At 35.7% G+C, this 25751-nt stretch overlaps 1 protein-coding gene across 1 annotated transcript in view; it reads right to left on the reverse strand.

The window, feature by feature from the left end:
* The window catches only part of LOC144645403 (ketosamine-3-kinase-like), a 36010-nt gene that overhangs the window by 9008 nt on the left and 1251 nt on the right, over window positions 1-25751 (reverse strand). Inside the window, 4 exon segments of the mRNA XM_078504976.1 lie at window positions 21785-21926; window positions 22136-22189; window positions 23703-23862; window positions 25264-25367. Coding sequence (XP_078361102.1) covers window positions 21785-21926; window positions 22136-22189; window positions 23703-23862; window positions 25264-25367 — 460 coding nt within the window.

Below are 25751 nucleotides of genomic sequence, written 5' to 3' on the forward strand. Positions count from 1 at the left end.
TGAGAGAGACGTCCATACGATTCAGACAGAACCATACGATCCAGAGACATTCATATGATCAAGAGAAGACCGTACAATCCAGAGAAATCCAGAGACATCCATACGATCCAGAGCCAGCCATACGATCCAGAGACAACCATACGATCCAGAGACATCCATACGATCCAGAGAAGTCAATTCGATCCAGAGAAGTCCATACGATCCAGAGACATCCATACGATCCAGAGACATCCATACGATCCAGAGAAGTCCATACGATCCAGAGACATCCATACGATCCAGAGACATCCATACGATCCAGAGAAGTCGAGAGTTGTTGCATTTTAAGCAATTTTCAGACCGAAGATCTCCAAAGATTATCCGAGTGCTGTTCAAAGGCAACACAAACGTTTACAGACCTTCTGGAATACGTTTGCTACGTGGTGGAACGTCAAAAATGACGATTCCATTGAGCTACACGAGAAAAACATTACCTATGGTTTTACAACTAACTTTCCTTTACGACTTGGCTTAAACCTCTGTGTACTCATTGCTAAATATTATATCTACACTGCCTCGAGAGATGAACAACACTACCACTTCGAAACCTTCCTAGCCCTTCTAAAAGATAAAATATCTATCGAAAAAAGCAGCTCAAAATTTTCAAATTCAACTCTAAGGCTTTTTTTTTAGGTGAAATTTTGTAAGGCACTTTATTTTATCTATTTATTTTATTTTATTATTTTCTTTCTGCTTCCTTTTGTCCGTAATTAGTCTTTGTACTCGTCACGAAGTTTTTTTGTTTACCTCGCTTTTTCTGTTTTGTCTACTTATTCTTCTTAACTGTATAGCTTTTGCATCTGTAAATAATGTAATGTTTGAAAGGACAGGAATTTTAGCTGATAAAGAATTAACATAAGCAAGCACTGTAAATAAGTACCGTATTGTTTTTAAGAGAGGGTCCATATGAAATCCATGCAATATTAAAATTTGAGTCTACATCGACCCTCTCAGATTTCCTTTATATTTTGCATGGGGCTACATATTGAGATGATAATGCTGTAGGTAGAATATTATCGCAAAATTCTTTAACGTGTGGAAGATATCGTGGTCAACGTGCCCATGGTCGGTTTTGAGCCAAAAAATACCTAAATTTTGACCCATCTTTCGACCAAAATATCTCTGCAAGAATTGAAGCTTTCCATATAAAAATACCACTGTAATTAGTATCACCTAGTACAATTTAAATGATATCATCAAGATTTTTCATCGCTCTCACGTTTAGTAGTAAACCTATTTTAAAAATAAGGTATTTCGGGCAATGCGTGACACTAGAGATTTTAGGTTAAAATTACGTTTGAATATCGCCGATGCGGCGTTATTCTGATGGTTCCATTAGCCATTATTTTGTAAACCATTTACTAAATAATAAATTAAAGTCAAAAAAAGTATGTTAAGTTCAATCGGCACGTATGATTTTAGCGTACAAAAATGTGGTACATGTGAGCAAAACAAAAACAAAGTTCTGAAAGTTTTAGAACGAGTTTCATAACATGATGGATAGGTCGGCTGAGGACGTGTGAAATACCGCTTACATAAATCCAATAAACCTTTTAGCATCTAAAGTGGTTCGTGATGTTAATTATCCGGCTATTTAGTGCCCATAAATACAGACTTACAGCGTGAGAAAAGGTAAACAAGCCACTTGACATGTTCATCATCGATCGAATTCAAGCGTATCTTCACGTGCAGATTGGAAAGAGAAAACGTCGCTCACTTCTGTCTACCCGGTAGTTATAATGTTCATAAACAATTCTGCAAGGAGTTAGTATCCACCTTTCTCGTAAGCGATGACCTCAGTGCTTCACATTTTCATAAGCCTGGTAAGTTACTTTTCACCCGGGCGCCATGTTGTTTTGGACTAGTACCCAGTCTCTCAAGACTGGCTCAGTGCTCGATCGAAACGCTGGAATGGACCATTGTTTTACTCGAAGCGTAGTATAGTACAGTACAGACGATTTCTTTCCGTGGCGCTCTGTCCAAACAATTTTTCCAGCTGCATCTTTCTGCAGACAATGTTTTTTGATGTCTTCAAACAATTTATGTGGACATTTTGCTATTGCAAAACAATTTTTTTTCAGGATTTTTGATCCCACTTGGCCACTCCTCCAAAAAAATAATGTTGCTTCCCTAACTGAATGTCTGATTTATAGTGTGGATTTCAAAACCATTAATGCCAATTGAAAGGTCTTTCAAAGGCCTTGTTAACAAAATCGAACGACCGCGCAGTTCGATTTTGTTAATAACGCGTATAATTACATACCCAATTGGACTTCACTCAATCTTTATACACTGGGGTTATATCCACCATCTCTCTAGCTCCTGTTCGTACCATATTGCAGATCAATGTGATATATGAAAAAGTTAAAGTAGCTTATATTAATTATACACAATATTACTTTCAAATTAATGAAAACACTAATGAAGTACTAATAAACCTTAAGTGAGGTTCTCTGCGACAAATCGCTTCGTGTGTACTACTTCAAAAAGTCCCTGCAACAAGGCGTTTGTTCGGTGCACCTGCAGCGAATTTGGAAGAGGGAGAATGTAAACTAGTTTTTGAATTCAATACATGAAGCTCTCTCATTGGTTAGTTTATATTTTGTCGCAGAAGTGCACACACGCTGCGACAAGGCTGCTTTCACTCATTTTGTCACTGCGATCAGTCGCACGAATTTAAACTGGTTTGAGTTCGTGCCTGGTGCAGCCTCGCCCTCGTGGATCATGCCTTTCGTGCGCTGTCGACATGTCGTCATACTGACGCGTATATTTGCATTCTGCTCGCTTGCTGCAAGTAGTTTCTTTTTCGTTGCTCTAGCCTTCACTATATCCTTCTTTCTTTCATCCGTGCTCTCCACTGGCTTCGGGCAGTGTGACTTAGGGCTTTCCACAAGTTGCTCGAGATTTCCCAAAAAGTTGCCCGTAATATCTCAAAAAGTTGCTCCAAAAATCCAAAAACGTTGCTTCATATAATAAAGGTTGATCGAAAGTTGCTCCAAAAAATCCAAAACGCTACTTCTAACCAAAAGAATTTTTTCTAAATATATGCTAATTTCCCTTTGAGAGTAAGATCTTCAAAGCAGTTTTAAGCAATTTTACAGCAAAAGTATCTAAATAACATATTAAAGGGAATATTATTTTGTTAAGTGACAAGGATTCCTTTAACTGGGAAAAATCGTGAAGATATTGATGACGTCATGTTTGCTGACGAGTTTTGTAATGTTTTATACAGAATGAGCCGAATGTTGAAACGTCTTCAGATGTCCCTCGAAAATCTTCGGCAAACGTCGTAAGTCTTCGGGAAAGTTCGTTTTGCCTTAGAACAGCACTCGTATAATCTTCGGAAATCTTCGGTCTGGAAATTGCCCAAAATGCAACAAGTTGCTCGAGAGGAAAAAAGTTGCTCCAAGGGGGAAAAAGTTGCTCGAAACATGAAAAAATGCCAAAAAGTTGCCGAGCAACTTGTGGAAAGCCCTAGTGTGACTCAAAGGGCCTCGATGTGGAGCCGTTTTCTATAGCAACCGTCCAAGCACTTACCTCTCAGTCGGGTTTCCGCTTTCGCCTCGGGGCCACTCCGCTGGTGCCTCATTCCTTTTCATTCCCAGCCAAACCTCGCCTTCAATTCGTTGCGTAGCTTAACAGACATTAACGGCAGATGTCTCGATCCCTGGCGCAGAACAGAAGGACCGTAGACTCTGGGAGCGAGAACGGATCATTCCATCTCAAGTCTCCGGTGCATGCGCACAATTAAACCGGAACCATAAATAGCCCAGAGGGCAGAGGACGGCCAAGTTCGGTCAAGGCTGACGGAAAATGCGCAAGTTCTTGGAACGAAATTTAATGTCCAAACTCGTTTATCAACCGCTTGATAAACGCGTAAACGCGGTTTAGGGGAACGAAGACCCTGGGAACAAGGATCCAGAACAGTTTCAACAAATTTGGAATCACCTGTATCTCTGATAGTGCTCCTACTGATTTCCTAATTTAAAGCTAGAATGACGGACCGACGTATCGACGGAATTAAATATTTGTATAAGTGTAGATCAGCGTGCCTTTTTACAACTCATGATTCGTCTTTGCCTTGACTAGGTTGTTGAAAGTTCGTTTTCAATGATACTCATAATCATACTCTTTTGTTCTATTTTATTTTTCCCGTAGGCAATCCTTAGAATAAATGTAAATGAGTGAAATACTGTAAATGATTTAATAAACGCCCCACTCTTAAATAAACGCCTCCCCCTGAGGTGTAAAATTTGTATTAGAGGCCTCTACTAATAAAAGTCCCGTGTCTAATAGACACCCCCTGCCCCCATCACCCCCCCCCCCCTCCTCAATAAAAAAAGAAAAATTATATTCGCCTCAAAATTCAAGTAAACGTTTCATGGAGTAAAAAACACGCAATTTTCTGCCAACATGGTTAACCCCGATGCGATGACGATGAAGACATCGATATCGAACAATCTGTGAACGACATCTTTAGGCTTTGCATTAGAAAAGATGAGAGTAGTCTCCTACTCACAAAATCTGTTTCCTATCTTTATCCGGGAGCAAACTACGCGTCATATTTACATACTTGTTTGTCTATTTGTTTCGTTACAGTTAGAGTGAAATCATGGACTCCTGGTGATATGAATGCCCCTCTTCTACTAAACGCCTCATATTTATTTAAAACTCCCGCATGTACCCCTTAAATTAAAAAGCCCTGGCGTTTATAAGATTATTTACGGTAAGTCGGTATTAAAGGCTAATTTTTCGATTTCAGATTTTCAAAATTAAAAAAGGTGGAAAATAAAAGCCATGGCGATTTGTGGCGTATTGGATCATTTATAAATGAGTCAATACATATCCCATGGCCCCTGAATGTCAGGTCCTTCTTGAAAGCACATAAACGAAGCCATGACGATCGCAATATGATCTGAGTCAGAGTGAAATTTGAGACATGAAATTTGAGATAAAATTCACAAGTCGGTCTGTCACGCAATCAACTATTGTCGGTGTTCTTCGAAGAACGACAGCACCAAAAACCACTTGTGCCACAGATTCTTACTGGATGAAAACGATGACTACATAATTTCTTTGCAGTGGAAACATGTTTTTTTTTATATGTGAACAAAACACGCGACCGAATTCTAAAACAAGTCGGTTTTCATGATCGGTGGATATTATATTCGATGTCTCGCCGCCAACTTGTTTTGATAACATCTGTTCTTAAATTACTATGGTGCTGGCAAATACGGCAAAACGCAGCTTACACACCAAGAACGCGATGCCAAAAACCCTTGAAGGAAATGACTTTTATGCAATGATGCTTGCTTGTGGGGATATCTTTCAAATTGGTGCAGTACGACCAGCAGGTCGGTATGACCTTTGTGTTCGTTTGAATTTGTTTAATTTGCTTATTACCAGCCAACGACTTCCAGTAGTTAAAACTACTAACGATTTAAAAGTATTTTTATGCAAAAAGCTTCATAACGATGTTTTACTTCTTATAGCAACATTTTATTTAGTTTATATTTTACAAACTCTGAACTTATCACGATTTCCGTGTTGAGCTCATTTGCATATTGTCACGAAGTTAACACCATTTATTGATGCGAACCTGTAATTCCTCTTAAACTTAACAGAGATTTTATTTGATAATAGGGACACCATTTCCTTGGCAATCTATTGATACTTTCAAATTCGATTGAAGAAACGCCGCATGTCTACAAACAACGACTTTTGAAACCCCACTTTTTTGATACGAATTGAATAAGGAGATTTGGAATTTTGCTTTCAGCCAAACGCAGCAAATGACACAAGTTTACTGAACGTTTTTCTATTGTTCGGGACTTGATTTGTCTTATGTAAAAGTTTCGTATCATTTCTTTTTATATTTAGCATGTAGCAGGGGATCAAACATGGTGAATATTTTTAGGTCAAATTTAAGTACTTTCCACTGTCTGACAGTTTGATTGACATTTCTCCAAAACAATAAACAATTGAACCAAAATATTGCACATGGTTAATGTACTAGTGAAGTTACACAAGTGTGCCAAATTTGAGGGAAATCGGTGAGATGCGCTGTAGACTCGCCTGCATGGTTCTCGTGCGGACTCACTCTTAAAGCTCAGACACATTGTACATGTATGTAGCTGTTTTTTTTTCTTTTTTGTTTGCAATAAACTATTAAAAAAAAAAAAAAAAAAAAAAAAAAAAAAAACACAAACGTTTCCGAAGATTTACGAAGTTTGCCGAAGACTTTCGAAACAAAACTCGTCAGTAAACATGACGTCATGGATATCTTCACGATTTTTCTCAGTTAAAGAAATCCTTGTTATTTAAAAACTTTTCCCCTTTAAGGTACTTCTTTTTCTGTAAAATTGCATAAAAGTGGTTTGAAATTTTACTCTCAAAGGGAAATTAGCATAAATTTATTGAAATTCTCGTGACTAGATCTAGAAGCAGCGTTTTGGAGTTTTTTGGAGCAACTTTCGAGCAACTTTTCTTGTCAGAAGCAATTTTTTTATTTTTGGAGCAACTTAAAATTAAATTAAATTAAAATTAAATTAAATTAAATTAAATTAAATTAAAATTAAAATTAACTTAAATAAAATTTAAATAAAAATAAAAATAAAAATTAAATAAAATCAATTAAAATTAAATTTAAACTAAATTAAATTAAAATTAAAATTAAATTAAAACAAAAGTTAAAATTAAATTAAATTAAAATTAAATTAATTTAAAACAAAATTAAATTAAAATTAAAATTAAATTAAATTTAATTTAAATCAGAATTAAAAAATTAAAATTACAATTAAATTACAATTAAATTTAAATTAAATAAAAATTAAATTAAAATAAAAATTAAAATTAAAATTAAAATTAAAATTAAGTTAAATTTAAATCAGAATTAAAAAATTACAATTACAATTAAATAAAAATTCAATTAAAATAATAATAAAAATTAAATAAATAAAATAAAATTAAATTTAAACTAAATTAAATTAAAATTAAAATTAAATTAAAACAAAAATTAAAATTAAATTAAATTAAAATTAAATTAAATTAAATTAATTTAAAACTAAATTAAATTAAAATTAAAATTAAAATTAAATTAAATTTAATCTAAATCAGAATTAAAAAATTAAAATTACAATTAAATTACAATTAAATTACAATTAAATTAAAATTAAAAAAAATTAAATTAAAATAAAAATTAAATTAAAATTAAATTAAATTAAATTAAAATTAAATTAAATTAAAATTAAATTAAATTAAGTTAAAATTAAAATTAAAATTAAAATTAAAATTAAAATTAAATTAAAATTAAATAAGAATTAAATTAAATTAAATTTCAATCAAAATTAAAAAATTAAAATTAAAGAATAAAAATAAAAATTAAATTAAAATTAAATTAAAATTTAAATTACATTAAAATTAAAATTAAAATTAAAATTAAAATTAAATTTTAATTTAAATTAAAATTAAAATGGATGTTTCTGGATCGTTTGGATGTCTCAGGATCGTATGGATGTCCTTTGAAACACTGAAACCCGACAATTCCTTTATAAACTCTGCCACCATTTCAACATTGTAATAATAATTGAATGGTCTATTGTAAAAATTGAATATCAAACTGAATATCAAAATGCAGTAGTAACGATCCAGACATTGATACGAACCGGAGACGTCCATACAATTCAGACAAAACCATACGATCCAGAGACAGCCATATGATCCAGAGACATTCATATGATCAAGAGAAGACCGTACAATCCAGAGAAATCCAGAAACAGCCATACGCTCCAGAGACATCCATACGATCCAGAGCCAGCCATACGATCCAGAGACATCCATACGAACCAGAGACATCCAAACGATCCAGAAACATCCATACGATCCAGGGATATCCAAACTATTCAGAGAAGTCCATACGATCCAGAGACATCCATACAATCCAGAGAAATCCATACGATCCAGAGACATCCATACGATCCAGAGACATCCATACGATCCAGAGAAATCCATACGATCCAGAGAAATCCATACGATCCAGAGAAATCCATACGATCCAGAGACATCCATACGATCCAGAGAAGACCATATGATCCAGACAGTCATACGATCCAGAGACATCAATCGATCCAGAGACATCATAATGATCCAGAGACATCCATACGATCCAGAGACATCCATACGATCCAAAGACATGTAAACGATCCAGAGACATGTAAACGATCCAGAGAAGTCCATACGATCCAGACACATACATACGATCCAGAGACAGCCATACGATCCAGAGACGTCCATACGATCCAGAGACATCCGTACGATCCAGAGCCAGCCATACGATCCAGAGACATCCAAACGATCCAGAGACATCCGTACGATCTAGAGACATCCAAATGATCCAGAGAAGACTGTACGATCCAGAGAAATCCATAAGATCCAGAAACAGCAATACGATCAGGAGACATCCATACGATCCAGAGACATCCATAAGATCCAGAGACATCAATACGATCCAGAGAGATCATAACGATCCAGAGACTTTCATACGATCCAGAGCCAGCCATACGATCCAGAGACATCCGTACGATCCAGAGACATCCATACGATCTAGACATCCATACGATCCAGAGATGACCATACGATCGACAGACATCCATACGATCTAGAGACATCAATACGATCCAGAGACATCCATACGATCCAGAGACATCCATACGATCCAGAGATGACCATACGATCGACAGACATCCATACGATCCAGAGACACCATACGATCCAGAGAAGACCATACGATCCAGAGCCATCCATACGATCCCGAGACATCCAAACGATACAGAGACATCCATGCGATCTAGATACAGGGTTTCAAAGGTTTCTGGGTTCCAAAGGTTTAAAGGTTTCAAAGGTTTAAGGGTTCAGAGCTTTTGGGGTTTCAAAGCTTTTTAAGGTTTTAGGGTTTCATAGGTTCCAGGATTTAAAGGTTTTAGGGTTCAAGGGTTTCAGGGTATCGGTGTCAAAGGTTTTAGGGTTTCGAAGGTTTGGAGTTTTTTGGAGCAACTTTCGAGCAACTTTTCTTGTCAGAAGCAATTTTTTTATTTTTGGAGCAACTTAAAATTAAATTAAATTAAAATTAAATTAAAATTAAATTAAATTAATTTAAAACTAAATTAAAATAAAATTAAAATTAAAATTAAAATTACATTTAAATTTAAATCAGAATTAAAAAATTAAAATTAAATTTAAATTCAAATTAAATAAAAATTAAATTAAAATAAAAGTTAAATTAAAATTAAATCAAATTAAATTAAATTAAAATTAAATTAAAATTAAAATTAAAATTAAAATTAAATTAAATTAAAATTAAATTAAATTTAAATCAGAATTAAAAAAAATACAATGAAATAAAAATTCAATTAAAATAAAAAGAAAAATAAAAATTAAATAAAATAAAATAAAATAAAATTAAAACAAAAATTAAAATTAAATTAAATTAAAATGAAATTAAATTAAATTAATTTAAAATTAAATTAAATTAAAATTAAAATTAAAATTAAAATTAAAATTAAAATTAAATTAATTTAAAATTAAAATTAAAATTAAAATTAAAATAAAATAAAAGTAAAACAAAAATTAAAATTAAATTAAATTAAAATGAAATGAAATTAAATTAATTTAAAATTAAATTAAATTAAAATTAAAATTAAATTAAATAAAATTTAAAAAAAAATAAAAATAAAAATTAATTAAAATAAAATAAAATTAAATTTAAACTAAATTAAATTAAAATTAAAATTAAATTAAAACAAAAATTAAAATTAAATTAAATTAAAATTAAATTAAATTAATTTAAAACTAAATTAAATTAAAATTAAAATTAAATTAAATTTAATTTAAATCAGAATTAAAAAATTAAAGTTACAATTAAATTACAATTAAATTACAATAAAAATTAAGATTAAAATTAAAATTGAAATTAAAATTAAGTTAAATTTAAATCAGAATTAAAAAATTAAAATTACAATTAAATAAAAATTCAATTAAAATAAAAACAAAAATTAAAATTAAATTAAATTAATTTAAAACTAAATTAAATTAAAATTAAAATTAAATTAAATTTAATCTAAATCAGAATTAAAAAATGAAAATTAAATTAAAATTAAATAAGAATTAAATTAAATTTCAATCAAAATTAAAAAATAAAAATTAAAGAATAATAAAAATTAAAGAATAAAAATAAAAATTAAATAAAAATTAAATTAAAATTTAAATTACATTAAAATTAAAATTAAAATTAAATTTTAATTTAAAATTAAATTTTAATTTAAATTAAAATTAAAATGGATGTTTCTGGATCGTTTGGATGTCTCAGGATCGTATGGATGTCCTTTGAAACCCTGAAACCCGACAATTCCTTTATAAACTCTGCCACCATTTCAACATTGTAATAATAATTGAATGGTCTATTGTAAAATTTGAATATCAAACTGAATATCAAAATGCAGTAGTAACGATCCAGACATTGATACGAACCGGAGACGTCCATACGATTCAGACAAAACCATACGATCCAGAGACAGCCATATGATCCAGAGACATTCATATGATCAAGAGAAGACCGTACAATCCAGAGAAATCCAGAAACAGCCATACGCTCCAGAGACATCCATACGATCCAGAGCCAGCCATTCGATCCAGAGACATCCATACGAACCAGAGACATCCAAACGATCCAGAGACATCCATACGATCCAGGGATATCCAAACCATTCAGAGAAGTCCATACGATCCAGAGACATCCATACAATCCAGAGAAATCCATACGATCCAGAGACATCCATACGATCCCGAGAAGTCCATACGATCCAGAGACATCCATACGATCCAGAGAAGACCATATACACCACTTTCATAATGGCGGCCAATTTATTTATTCTTTTATATGTATGTTACAGTGCGAATACTCGAACCGGGACAGTTTGAACAAAGTTAACCAATCGCAGCGATAATTGATAACAATGGATGGCGACCTTTTTTCGTTAGCGGACCAATGACGTTTAAGAATTAAAACAATAAGTTTACAACAAAATTTGAAAACTCAGCAACGCTGCAAATTGATGCGGACCTCTCAGGAAACCCTTCTTTCTTTTGATTGGTTAGTTTCGATCCCAAATTTGAAATGATTTTTAGTTTTGTTTCGAAACGGTAAAAAAGTTTTCATTTCGAGTGCAAAAATATTCCGTAAAATGGCTTTTGTCAAAAATATTCAACTCAGATTGAATCGTGAAGGGGGAATATATGACAATGATCGCCGACCTTCGCAGTTGTTACGAGAGCGGGTTTTAGACCTGCAACACACCGGAATGAATCAACAGTTAATCGCGACTGAGGTCAAGAGTAGCCGGCACTTTGTTCGAAACGTTTTGAGGGATTATGATTTGAACAATTCGTCTATGCCCAGAAGGTGAGCAACACCTCCACGATTAAAAATGGTCGGAGCTGTTGTTGAACATTTCGAAATTGAGAAACTATGTAAGCCCAGCATAAGTAGAGCGAAAAGGCTTACTGCGAAAATTATTAGAAGGCGTTGCAGTTTAGTCGATTTTCACAACGCAGAGTTTGGTTAGAGCCATATAATGTTGTAAAAGTGAAGGTCAATAAAGGTTTGTTTTATTCGAATTTATATGCTAACGCCTCATCTATATTTTCGTCACAAGACCGAACTTGATCAAGGCGGAAAATTATTTTTAAGCCCTAACAATTTAGATGTAACTCGAAATTAAAGCTCGAAGACCACCGTAAGAACCTTCAGATGTTCTTAAAAATTTAGGATCGAAACTAACCAATCAAAAGAAAGAAGGGTTTCCTGAGAGGTCCGCATCTATTTGCAACGTTGCTGAGTTTTCAAATTTTGTCGTAAACTTATTGTTTCAATTCTTAAACGTCATTGGTCCGCTAACGAAAAAGGTCGCCATCCATTGTTATCAATTATCGCTGCGATTGGTTAACTTTGTTCAAACTGTCCCGGTTCGAGTATTCGCACTGTAATTAGCCCTACTGGCCTCGTTTTAGAGTAAAAATTCTTTTGAATTTTTCACATGCTGACGAGGCCAGTAGGGCTAATTAACATACATATAAAAGAATAAATAAATTGGCCGCCATTATGAAAGTGGTGTATGATCCAGAGACAGTCATACGATCCAGAGACATCAATCGATCCAGAGACATCATAATGATCCAGAGACATCCATACGATCCAGAGACATCCATACGATCCAAAGACATGTAAACGATCCAGAGACATGTAAACGATCCAGAGAAGTCCATACGATCCAGAGACATCCATACGATCCAGAGACAGCCATACGATCCAGAGACGTCCATACGATCCAGAGACATCCGTACGATCCAGAGCCAGCCATACGATCCAGAGACATCCAAACGATCCAGAGACATCCATACGATCCAGAGACATCCAAATGATCCAGAGAAGACTGTACGATCCAGAGAAATCCATAAGATCCAGAAACAGCAATACGATCAGGAGACATCCATACGATCCAGAGACATCCATAAGATCCAGAGACATCAATACGATCCAGAGAGATCATAACGATCCAGAGACTTTCATACGATCCAGAGCCAGCCATACGATCCAGAGACATCCGTACGATCCAGAGACATCCATACGATCTAGACATCCATACGATCCAGAGATGACCATACGATCGACAGACATCCATACGATCTAGAGACATCAATACGATCCAGAGACATCCATACGATCCAGAGACATCCATACGATCCCGAGAAGTCCATACGATCCAGAGACATCCATACGATCCAGAGAAGACCATATACACCACTTTCATAATGGCGGCCAATTTATTTATTCTTTTATATGTATGTTAATTAGCCCTACTGGCCTCGTTTTAGAGTAAAAATTCTTTTGAATTTTTCACATGCTGACGAGGCCAGTAGGGCTAATTAACATACATATAAAAGAATAAATAAATTGGCCGCCATTATGAAAGTGGTGTATGATCCAGAGACAGTCATACGATCCAGAGAAATCAATCGATCCAGAGACATCATAATGATCCAGAGACATCCATACGATCCAGAGACATCCATATGATCCAAAGACATGTAAACGATCCAGAGACATGTAAACGATCCAGAGAAGTCCATACGATCCAGAGACATCCATACGATCCAGAGACAGCCATACGATCCAGAGACGTCCATACGATCCAGAGACATCCAAACGATCCAGAGACATCCAAATGATCCAGAGAAGACTGTACGATCCAGAGAAATCCATAAGATCCAGAAACAGCAATACGATCAGGAGACATCCATACGATCCAGAGACATCCATAAGATCCAGAGACATCAATACGATCCAGAGACATCCATACGATCCAGAGAGATCATAACGATCCAGAGACTTTCATACGATCCAGAGCCAGCGATACGATCCAGAGACATCCGTACGATCCAGAGACATCCATACGATCCAGAGAGATCATAACGATCCAGAGACTTTCATACGATCCAGAGCCAGCCATACGATCCAGAGACATCCGTACGATCCAGAGACATCCATACGATCCAGAGAGATCATAACGATCCAGAGACTTTCATACGATCCAGAGCCAGCGATACGATCCAGAGACATCCGTACTTTCCAGAGACATCCATACGATCTAGACATCCATATGATCCAGAGATGACCATACGATCGACAGACATCCATACGATCTAGAGACATCAATACGATCCAGAGACATCCATACGATCCAGAGACATCCATACGATCCAGAGATGACCATACGATCGACAGACATCCATACGATCCAGAGACACCATACGATCCAGAGAAGACCATACGATCCAGAGCCATCCATACGATCCCGAGACATCCAAACGATACAGAGACATCCATGCGATCTAGTTACAGGGTTTCAAAGGTTTCTGGGTTCCAAAGGTTTAAAGGTTTCAAAGGTTTAAGGGTTCAGAGCTTTTGGGGTTTCAAAGCTTTTTAAGGTTTTAGGGTTTCATAGGTTCCAGGATTTAAAGGTTTTAGGGTTCAAGGGTTTCAGGGTATCGGTGTCAAAGGTTTCAGGGTTTCGAAGGTTTGGAGTTTTTTGGAGCAACTTTCGAGCAACTTTTCTTGTCAGAAGCAATTTTTTTATTTTTGGAGCAACTTAAAATTAATTTAAAACTAAATTAAATTAAAATTAAAATTAAAATTAAATTAAATTTAAATCAGAATTAAAAAATTACAATTAAATTAAAATTAAATTACAATTAAATTCAAATTAAATAAAAATTAAATTAAAATAAAAATTAAATTAAAATTAAATTAAATTAAATTAAATTAAAATTAAATTAAAATTAAATAAAAATTAAATAAAAATTAAATTAAGGCCTGGCGCACGCTACTGGTGTACACGACCGTAACAGCACGATATTCGTGCTTCGGCGAATTGCACGGTTTGTGTGCATAAAAACAATTTAGGCACAGCTTGGGCACAGTTTAGGCACAGTTCATGCACAACTTACGCACGGTTCAGGCACGATTTAGGCACGGTTCAGGCACGATTTAGGCACGGTTCTGGCACGATTTGGGAACACTGTAGGCACAGAGTATGCACATTTTTTGCCAGACTTGCCACAAGTCGACCTCACAGGACTTTATTGAAAGTCTAATTTTTGCCAGATTTCAATGCATTGTGAATGTACTACAATAACGAACTTAAAGATTTTCTCAGCGCATTTTAATTGATAAAATGTCGAAGACGATAGCGTTAAGAATGCGTTTCGATTTTTCTTCTTTTTAACTGAATGAAAATTTTTCCTAACACCTTAAAACAGGTTGTGAAAGTGGCAAAAAATAAGAATGTTTGTACGTGCTATCAGACTCACGATTGCTTCAATTCATGATCTTGCTAGCAAATATTTCATTGCGTGACAAGCAGCTTGTACTGAATATACAAGCCAACAGGATAGGTACTTGGTGATTTCCATTTTCCAGACCATTAAAACTTGATATCAGCTGATGGCTTTTTACCTCGTTAACAGCATTGAACTACCATCACAATTTCTGTTACATAATTGTACATTTAACTGGAAAACTTGTTTTACACAACAACGAAATCGTAGAACTACATTTGCATGCTAGCTAGACAAGCCCTAGACGAAGTGTCTGTGTTGACAGACTTTGTTGACTTAACTTTAATGCAATTACAGACTGGCCAATCAGAAGCTTTGGTTCTCACGGTTGAAAGTATAATCCTTGAGAAGAAAAGTCCGGCTGGTGTGGTTCATTCTGTTGAAGCAGAGAGAGGGGTCATGAATGGTCCCTCAAAATGTCGCAGTGCTCGCAATGCTCGCAAATGCTCGCAAAATTTTAGTGGGTGCTCGTTTGCTCGTGCTCGCACAATTTTACAAGTGCTCGCATGCTCGGTTTTTAGTGAAGGTAGGTTTTTGAAAAGTGCTCGTTGCTCGCAAGGCTAATTTTTGTCAATGCTCGTGCTCGCAAAGAAAAACGCAGTGCTCGCATGCTCGCAAATGCTCGCAAAGACCATTTGATACCCCTAGAGAGGGATATCGCCCTGTTTTCCTTTGGTTCATGATTTATGCAAGCTTTTTAGTTGAGACTTTGAGACTTCTGATGGCAACAACATTTATTTCAATAGAACAAGCATAACTCATCAGTTTTTACAACATTTAAAAACGATCAAGTATCGCTCGATATTTGCGCTTCAATTTGACTTCAGACGGTTTGACCCTTCACTTAACGTACAACTTTTGGCTGCATAAAACAACCAGTTACAAAGAAAGTAATCTTTCATCCTTTCGTAGTGAGCTTTCTTTTTTTCGGTGAAGGATGGGGACATCTACCCGCAATTGCAAGTTGTAGATCTTTAGTAAATAAATAAACTCTAAGGTAAGCAATTGATTTGTATCTTTTGACTTCTTTCTATGTAGTTTTCTTATCTGATCACTTTTCATTTTATTATAGAAATTTACTTTAACGTTACACAATGTAAATACAAGCCTTACCTTGTCTTGACAACTGAAATTTGATTTCGGGCCAGAACTCTTGTTGAGAAATTTTCTCTTGCACGATTTAGATTTTGGTACAGTTCAGGCACAGTCTAGGCACGATTCTGATACAGTTTAGGCACAGTTTATGCACGGTTTAAGCACGGTTTGGGCACAGTTTATGCACACTTTAGGCACAGTTTGGGCACAGTTTATGCACAGTTTAGGCACGGTTTTAGCACGGAAAAGAGCGTTTTTGTAGTTAGGAAACGATGGTCTAACATCGAAAATCTAGTATTATTTTGAAAAGGGATTGTATAATCTCGGCAAAGCTATGACTGACAAAAAGCTGATTTTATGTCAATTAGAGATATGGTGTTTTTGAAACACAAAGATAAGTGGATAGAAAGAACAAGCCAGTTTTAAAAAACGAATACATCATCTTGTGGGTCGCAAAAGTGATCAGGTGAAAAAAAGGTCCTCAGCTTTTTATAAGGTGAGCTTTTTTTCAAGATTCAGAATGTACATAGGTTAAAGATTCTCTCTATGAAGTTTTATTACTGTATTCCTTATTTAAGTCGAGAAATCCTAAATGTGCCTATGTTAGACCGTAAATGTTACGCGCCATGTCAAAAAAAAGCCGTTTTCAACAGTGTTTTTTTAATCATTTTTCGTCAAGATACACTTTAAAAAGAAAATAAGTCTTCCAGAAGAAATTTCTTTGACACTTTAAAGTTGTGTTCAAATGTTAACAAAATCTCAATTTGGACAGCTTAACTACAGCATTTTAAAGTCAAATTTACAGCACTGATCACCAGTAGCGTGCGCCAGGCCTTAAAATAAAAATTAAATTAAAATTAAATTAAATTAAATTAAATTAAATTAAAATTAAAATTAAATTAAAATTAAATAAGAATTAAATTAAATTAAATTTCAATCAAAATTAAAAAATAAAAATTAAAGAATAAAAATTAAAATTATATTAAAATTAAATAAAAATTTAAATTACATTAAAATTAAAATTAAAATTAAAATTAAATTTTAATTTAAAATTAAATTTTAATTTAAATTAAAATTAAAATTTAAATGGATGTTTCTGGATCGTTTGGATGTCTCAGGATCGTATGGATGTCCTTTGAAACCCTGAAACCCGACAATTCCTTTATAAACTCTGCCACCATTTCAACATTGTAATAATAATTGAATGGTCTATTGTAAAAATTGAATATCAAACTGAATATCAAAATGCAGTAGTAACGATCCAGACATTGATACGAACCGGAGACGTCCATACAATTCAGACAAACCATACGATCCAGAGACAGCCATATGATCCAGAGACATTCATATGATCAAGAGAAGACCGTACAATCCAGAGAAATCCAGAAACAGCCATACGCTCCAGAGACCCATACGATCCAGAGCCAGCCATACGATCCAGGGACATCCATACGATCCAGAGAAGACCATATGATCCAGAGACAGTCATACGATCCAGAGACATCCATACGATCCAGGGATATCCAAACTATTCAGAGAAGTCCATACGATCCAGAGACATCCATACAATCCAGAGAAATCCATACGATCCAGAGACATCCATACGATCCCGAGAAGTCCATACGATCCAGAGACATCCATACGATCCAGAGAAGACCATATGATCCAGAGACAGTCATACGATCCAGAGACATCAATCGATCCAGAGACATCATAATGATCCAGAGACATCCATACGATCCAGAGACATCCATACGATCCAAAGACATCCATACGATCCAGAGACATTTAAACGATCCAGAGAAGTCCATACGATCCAGAGACATCCATACGATCCAGAGACAGCCATACGGTCCAGAGACGTCCATACGATCCAGAGACATCCAAACGATCCAGAGACATCCGTACGATCCAGAGACATCCAAATGCTCCAGAGAAGACTGTACGATCCAGAGAAATCCATAAGATCCAGAAACAGCAATACGATCAGGAGACATCCATACGGTCCAGAGACATCCATAAGATCCAGAGACATCAATACGATCCAGAGACATCCATACGATCCAGAGAGATCATAACGATCCAGAGACTTTCATACGATCCAGAGCCAGCCATACGATCCAGAGACATCCGTACGATCCAGAGACATCCATACGATCTAGACATCCATACGATCCAGAGATGACCATACGATCGACAGACATCCATACGATCTAGAGACATCAATACGATCCAGAGACATCCATACGATCCAGAGACATCCATACGATCCAGAGATGACTATACGATCGACAGACATCCATACGATCCAGAGACACCATACGATCCAGAGAAGACCATATGATCCAGAGCCATCCATACGATCCCGAGACATCCAAACGATACAGAGACATCCATGCGATCTAGATACAGGGTTTCAAAGGTTTCTGGGTTCCAAAGGTTTAAAGGTTTCAAAGGTTTAAGGGTTCAGAGCTTTTGGGGTTTCAAAGCTTTTTAAGGTTTTAGGGTTTCATAGGTTCCAGGATTTAAAGGTTTTAGGGTTCAAGGGTTTCAGGGTATCGGTGTCAAAGGTTTCAGGGTTTCGAAGGTTTGGAGTTTTTCGGAGCAACTTTCGAGCAACTTTTCTTGTCAGAAGCAATTTTTTTATTTTTGGAGCAACTTCAAATTAAATTAAATTAAAATTAAATTTAAATTAATTAAATTAATTTAAAACTAAATTAAAATTAAAATTAAAATTAAATAAAATTTAAATAAGAATTAAAAAATTACAATTAAATTAAAATTAAATTACAATTAAATTCAAATTAAATAAAAATTAAATTAAAATAAAAATTAAATTAAAATTAAATTAAATTAAATTAAATTAAAATTAAATTAAAATTAAATAAAAATTAAATAAAAATTAAATTAAAATAAAAATTAAATTAAAATTAAATTAAATTAAATTAAATTAAATTAAAATGAAATAAGAATTAAATTAAATTAAATTTCAATCAAAATTAAAAAATAAAAATTAAAGAATAAAAATAAAAATTAAATTACAATTTAAATTACATTAAAATTAAAATTAAAATTAAAATTAAATTTTAATTTAAAATTAAATTAAAATTAAATTTTCATTTAAATTAAAATTAAAATGGATGTTTCTGGATCGTTTGGATGTCTCAGGATCGTATGGATGTCCTTTGAAACCCTGAAACCCGACAATTCCTTTATAAACTCTGCCACCATTTCAACATTGTAATAATAATTGAATGGTCTATTGTAAAAATTGAATATCAAACTGAATATCAAAATGCAGTAGTAACGATCCAGACATTGATACGAACCGGAGACGTCCATACGATTCAGACAAACCATACGATCCAGAGACAGCCATATGATCCAGAGACATTCATATGATCAAGAGAAGACCGTACAATCCAGAGAAATCCAGAAACAGCCATACGCTCCAGAGACATCCATACGATCCAGAGCCAGCCATACGATCCAGGGACATCCATACGATCCAGAGAAGACCATATGATCCAGAGACAGTCATACGATCCAGAGACGTCCATACGATCCAGAGACATCCAAACGATCCAGAGACATCCATACGATCCAAAGACATCCATACGATCCAGAGACATGTAAACGATCCAGAGAAGTCCATACGATCCAGAGACATCCATACGATCCAGAGACAGCCATACGATCCAGAGACGTCCATACGATCCAGAGCCATCCAAACGATCCAGAGACATCCGTACGATCCAGAGACATCCAAATGATCCAGAGAAGACTGTACGATCCAGAGAAATCCATAAGATCCAGAAACAGCAATACGATCAGGAGACATCCATACGATCCAGAGACATCCATAAGATCCAGAGACATCAATACGATCCAGAGACATCCATACGATCCAGAGAGATCATAACGATCCAGAGACATCATACGATCCAGAGTCATCCATACGATCCAGAGAGATCATAACGATCCAGAGACTTTCATACGATCCAGAGCCAGCCATACGATCCAGAGACATCCGTGCGATCCAGAGACATCCATACGATCTAGACATCCATACGATCCAGAGATGACCATACGATTGACAGACATCCATACGATCTAGAGACATCAATACGATCCAGAGACATCCATACGATCCAGAGACATCCATACGATCCAGAGATGACCATACGATCGACAGACATCCATACGATCCAGAGACACCATACGATCCAGAGAAGACCATACGATCCAGAGCCATCCATACGATCCCGAGACATCCAAACGATACAGAGACATCCATGCGATCTAGATACAGGGTTTCAAAGGTTTCTGGGTTCCAAAGGTTTAAAGGTTTCAAAGGTTTAAGGATTCAGAGCTTTTGGGGTTTCAAAGCTTTTTAAGGTTTTAGGGTTTCATAGGTTCCAGGATTTAAAGGTTTTAGGGTTCAAGGGTTTCAGGGTATCGGTGTCAAAGGTTTCAGGGTTTCGAAGGTTTCTGAGTTTCAAAGGTTTCGGGGTTGCATAGGTTTCGGGTTTAATAGACACTCATTGCAGTATTAACAACTGAATTACAGAGTAAAAAAAACAAGCTAAGGTATAAATATAAACTATAAATATAAAAATTACAATATATATACAATAAAAGGTTCTATTATAAACAAGCTACTTCGAGGTGTAATATCGAAAAGTGACGAAGGCCTGAGAACGCTTCGTTCTGCGAGGTTTGATGGTGCTTCGACTTGTGCCGGATCTTAAGTCGTAGTTATGTACAATCTCCTCACGTCGAGGCAAAAGAAAATGAAGAGGGCTATTTACATCTTGAAGTTTACAGACATACTGCCGGCAAAGATGTTGGCGCCGTTCTCTCAATGAAGTGAGGCCGAGCAGCCGTAATGCCTCGTTGTAGTCGAGGGAAGGACAAATAATAAACATGGCTCTCTTCTGGACTCTCTCAATGTTATTATCTAAAAAGTCAGGAATGTTCTGCCAGACAGGGGCGGCATATTCTAAAATAGGACGCACTATTGTAACAAATACTTTGGCTAATGCTACCGGCGTGGCACCGCATTGCTTTAGTATCCTTAGAGAAAAGAGTCTTTTGTTCGCTTTTTTAACAATATAGTCTATGTGGTAGTCCCATTTTAAGTCGCTGCTGATGTAAACTCCAAGGAGTTTGTATGTTGAGGTTCGTTCGATTACGTTATTTCCAAGTAATAGGATTAATTACAAAATTATGGTTACTCATAAAATTGATAAACATTTCGTTGCATTTAGAAGGATTAAGTTTCATCTTGTGCTCGTTTGAAAATTCAAAGGTTCCAGGGTTTTAGAGGTTTCAGGGTTTCAAAGGTTTCTGGGTTTCAAAGGTTTCAGGGTTTCAAAGCTTTTAGGGTTTAAAAGGTTTCGGGAGCTACAAAGGTTCCAAGGTTTTAGAGGTTTCAGGGTTTCAAAGGTTTCTGGGTTTCAAAGGTTTCGGGGTTTCAAATTAAAGGTTTTTGGGTTTCAAAGCTTTTAGGGTTTAAAAGGTTTCGGGGGCTTCAAAGGTTCCAGGGTTTTAGAGGTTTCAGGGTTTCAAAGGTTTCTGGGTTTCAAAGGTTTCGGGGTTTCAAATTAAAGGTTTTAGGGTTTCAAAGCTTTCGGCTTGTCAAAGGTTAGAGTAATTAGTTAGAGTAAGGCTTTCTACAATGTAAAATTATCTGACCAACCTGGACCATCATCCATTTCTGCTACATTTCCACTCCAAAGATCTCCATGGAGAAGGGAGGGTTTTATATCAACACCATGAAAAAACTCTGGAATTTTCAACTTTAGTCTTGACCAAAGGGATCTAGCTTCTGAATCACCATACTTTTGTCATCACCATGTGTAAGAAGAGAGAGTTGTATAAACACGTGCATACAGTTATTTTCATGCCCATTATTTAGTTTCTTGATTTTTGACTCTGGATCACCAAAGAGCAAAGTGGCTAACTCTTATTTATAAACATTTCTTTAAACTAAGGTACATCTAGAGAGCTGTAAGAAGGTATGGGATGTCATTAGCTTAGAGCTCCTTACCTCATTTTCAATTAGGTTCATTTGATATTGCAAGCGACATCTGGTATAAAACGTCTAAAAGAAAGATTAAGAGACTTGAGTTAACTCACCACACTACAGTCGACTCTCTCTAAGACGGACACCATCGGGACCGGCTCCAACTGTCGGTCTTTGAGAGGTGTCTGCCTTATGGGGAGTTAAGATATAGAGGATATTACATGGTTGCGCGGACATATGAAATTTATCTTCGAGTGTTCAAATCGATATCCCACGAGTGAGCGCAAGCAACCATGTAATATTCTGTTTATTATATAAACCTCCTAATTAGAATGTTTTTGGCGATTTTCCGAAGATTTTTGACCATTTTCCGAAGATTTCCCAAGATTTCCAAAATGTTGTCCAAAGGTCGAACGGTCGAGTCATTCAGCATCGAAACAGGGAAAGCTTGTCAGAAAATGTTTCGAAATCGATATCTTCACATGTGAAGATAACATGTTATTCTCATGTGTGAAGATATGATTTTTCTCAGCCAGAGAAATCCTGGTATTTCACTCTAGTTTATATAATAAACTGTAAAATGACTGAAAAACAGCAAGGACGGGAACAACACCAGGTGTCCGTCTTAGAGGTCGGTCCGATTGCCAAGGGAAATAAGTTTCGCTCCTGGGCAAGTAAAAATATAATTATGGTGGCCCAGTGGGCAAGTGAAATTAGCCTCAGTATTCAACGAGTCTGAGTGATGCCAAGAAATAGGAAGGTACAAGTGAAAACTAAAATTTACATGCCTGCTGAGCAAGTGGATGGGGGGGGGGGAGGGGGAAGGGGGGCTTTATTTCGTGGCAATTGCTTAGAGTGGGTGAGTTCATGGTGAGAACCATGTTACATGTAGTTGCTTGTTTCTCTCCAAATACAACACAATCAACAATTAGATAACAAGCTCAAGATTTCTAGGTGATAATTGATTTGCGCTCCAGCTGCATCTTAACTATCACCTCATAAAAATCGAGAGAAAATAATCTAATTGTTTAAAATTCTAGCTCATTTTACTTCAAATAAAGATTTCCACTAATCATTTCTCTACATATGAACAAGTATTAAACTTCACGCTTTAGTGAAAATTGTGCACACACTTAATTTTCATTTGAAGCTTTTGGCTGTAATTATACATGCTTATCAGTTCATAGCCTGCAATGCAGCAGTATAATACTGCTGCAAAATGTGTTCAAAATGTGTTCGCTTTCTAAAATTTTTAGAAAGCGAACACATTTTGATCAGGCAGGCACCATCTTGGACTCATACTCTGCAGAGGATTGGTTAGAGAAGAAAGCGTGTCCCAGGGAGCTGGAGCCCCCATCCAACATGGCCAGGAATCTTCTCGTTTGCTAGCCCTTGCATGGCTGTAGGAAACGCCTACACTGCAGGCAGGCCAATCAGTTCATTCAACAGACATTTTAAATTCAAGTAACAGTGATTTTCTTTTTTTATAGTGTACGAGTGCCCAGCCAATCAGATGACAGGATTTGAATTAGGATAGTAATGGAATGCTACTTAATTACCAGTAAAAGTAATTATTGCATTCTACACTTACCACCCAATCATCTTGCCATTCATTGTTCTGTGCGATATAGCCACAGCAGGTTGTGGTGGGGAAACCAAATTGCTCAACGGCAACAGTTTCTTGTCCCTTTCCAATCTTGTTGATCTCTGATGTTGCCTTGTTTAATTTGTTAATGTTATCCAGATGTAGCCTGCATGATGTGTCAGAGAGATTGATGTCAGTGCAGGTTACCAAAAAAACTCCCCCCTCCCTCCCCTTTGCTACTGTTGGACTGAAATTTCACAGAGCAGTTTTCTCTTCAGTGCTATTAAAAGTAACCCACTAAAATGTACCTTTGCTATGCACCACTCTATAATTGGTTTAAAAGAATTCAGCACCATGTACTCAACTTTTCAAATGTGCAGTTCCAGAAAATATCCATACCCACTCCACAGAAGATCATTGGAAATTCCGAGGGGGTGGGGGTAACAAAAGCCAAAATTTTTCATCCGTGTCCTTATACACGACCTGATACCAGTCTTAAATGTCATCAGATATGGCTCCAGCTTAACTGGAATTTCCAACCAAAAAACCTTCCTTGGGAGCTTAAGGGGTATGGATATTTTCTGGAACATTAACACAATGCAAAACATAAACCAATCCTGAAATTGGTTGGGTCCCAGTATTTTACTACTTTTGGCAGCGGTGTGCAACAAATGCACGCTTATAGAATTGCAGAATTTCAATCCATTTACTGTAGCCGGAATGGCACTTCGGTTAGCGCAGCCTAAATAGTACTTATTCCAGTTAGCCTGTTAAGGCTGGTTTTCACCAGGTCCAGGGATACGATGGAGTCTGAGTCAGAGCCAATTTAATCAGAGGGCTAGTGAAAATTGAACTGATGAAGTCGCAAGGAGAGTTCCTATTACATTTATGACTCTGTTGCTTATATGATCTAATGAAAACTAGATTGTCAGAGTCTCAAGCAGAAAGGGAGCACTCAGAAGGTGCGAGAACTAGTAAATTGTGATTGGATTGCTCTTCCTTTTCTGCTTGCAACTCTGATAAACTTTTCACTGGATCATGAGGTATGAAGTCATAAGGGGAATGGGAAAAATAGAAAGATTTTGATTCTCCCAACTTCGATTCTCTAAAGCTTATGACTTTGCTTACAACTCTGATTTTTAACTTTTAATTACCAGGTCGTTACTGCTCTTGCGACTCCAATCACAACTCTGACACTGACTTCATTGCTAGTGTAAAACAGCCTTTATGGTTAAACTTATTCAATATTGTGTAGTTCCAGAAAATGTCCATACTCCCCCCCACAGAAGGAATTGAAAATTCCTGGGGGAGGGAGGGGGGTCTCGAAGACCAACAAATTAAAAAAATGTATGGAGTTTAATTGGAATATCCAGAGGGGTGGGAGGTTCTCATAGAATTTTTTATCCCTTCCGTGGGATAAATATACTTTATAGAACTACACACATTATGTTCTTTGCAACTGTGCAGGTCTTCAGTTTGCATCTGTCACACACCACTTAATTGGCAGCGGTTACCTCAATTTTGCTGATAATTGTTTATATTTCAACTTGAATGTAATGTGCTGTACCTTCCAAGGTCTGCCCCCAGTTGCGATTGATATTTTCGTAAGCTTTTCAATTCAAGATGTTCCAAGATAAAAACCGCCCCACTTCCAGATGGATGTTCTAACACCTATTAAAAGTGTTAAAAATACAGTTTCAAAAACGTGTGCTATCCATAACAAAATTACGCACAGAATATTATTGTGGTTTTCAGTGAAATGCGAACTCTGAAATTCAATCCTCAACCAAAGGTTTAATATGCTTTTTGCTGCCATCAATCATCTTAGGCCATCCCAATGAAATGTTTTGTTTCTTATTGCCCTGTCTCTTGTGATGGTGGGTCGGTCGGTCGGGCAAGAAAAAAGAATGAACACTTTTAGGGATCTGGGTTCATTTAAGAAGCCAGGAGATGCAGAACCGAAAGACTTTGTTTCACTGGATCTCGCTGAAAATGTTGGAACAATCGTTAATGCCCTTGGCATGAAACAGCCTTTGAAAAACGTAGTATCAATGT

Source organism: Oculina patagonica, chromosome 3 (assembly GCF_052425735.1).
Source record: "Oculina patagonica isolate OP01 chromosome 3, crgOcupat, whole genome shotgun sequence".
NCBI lineage: Eukaryota > Metazoa > Cnidaria > Anthozoa > Scleractinia > Oculinidae > Oculina > Oculina patagonica.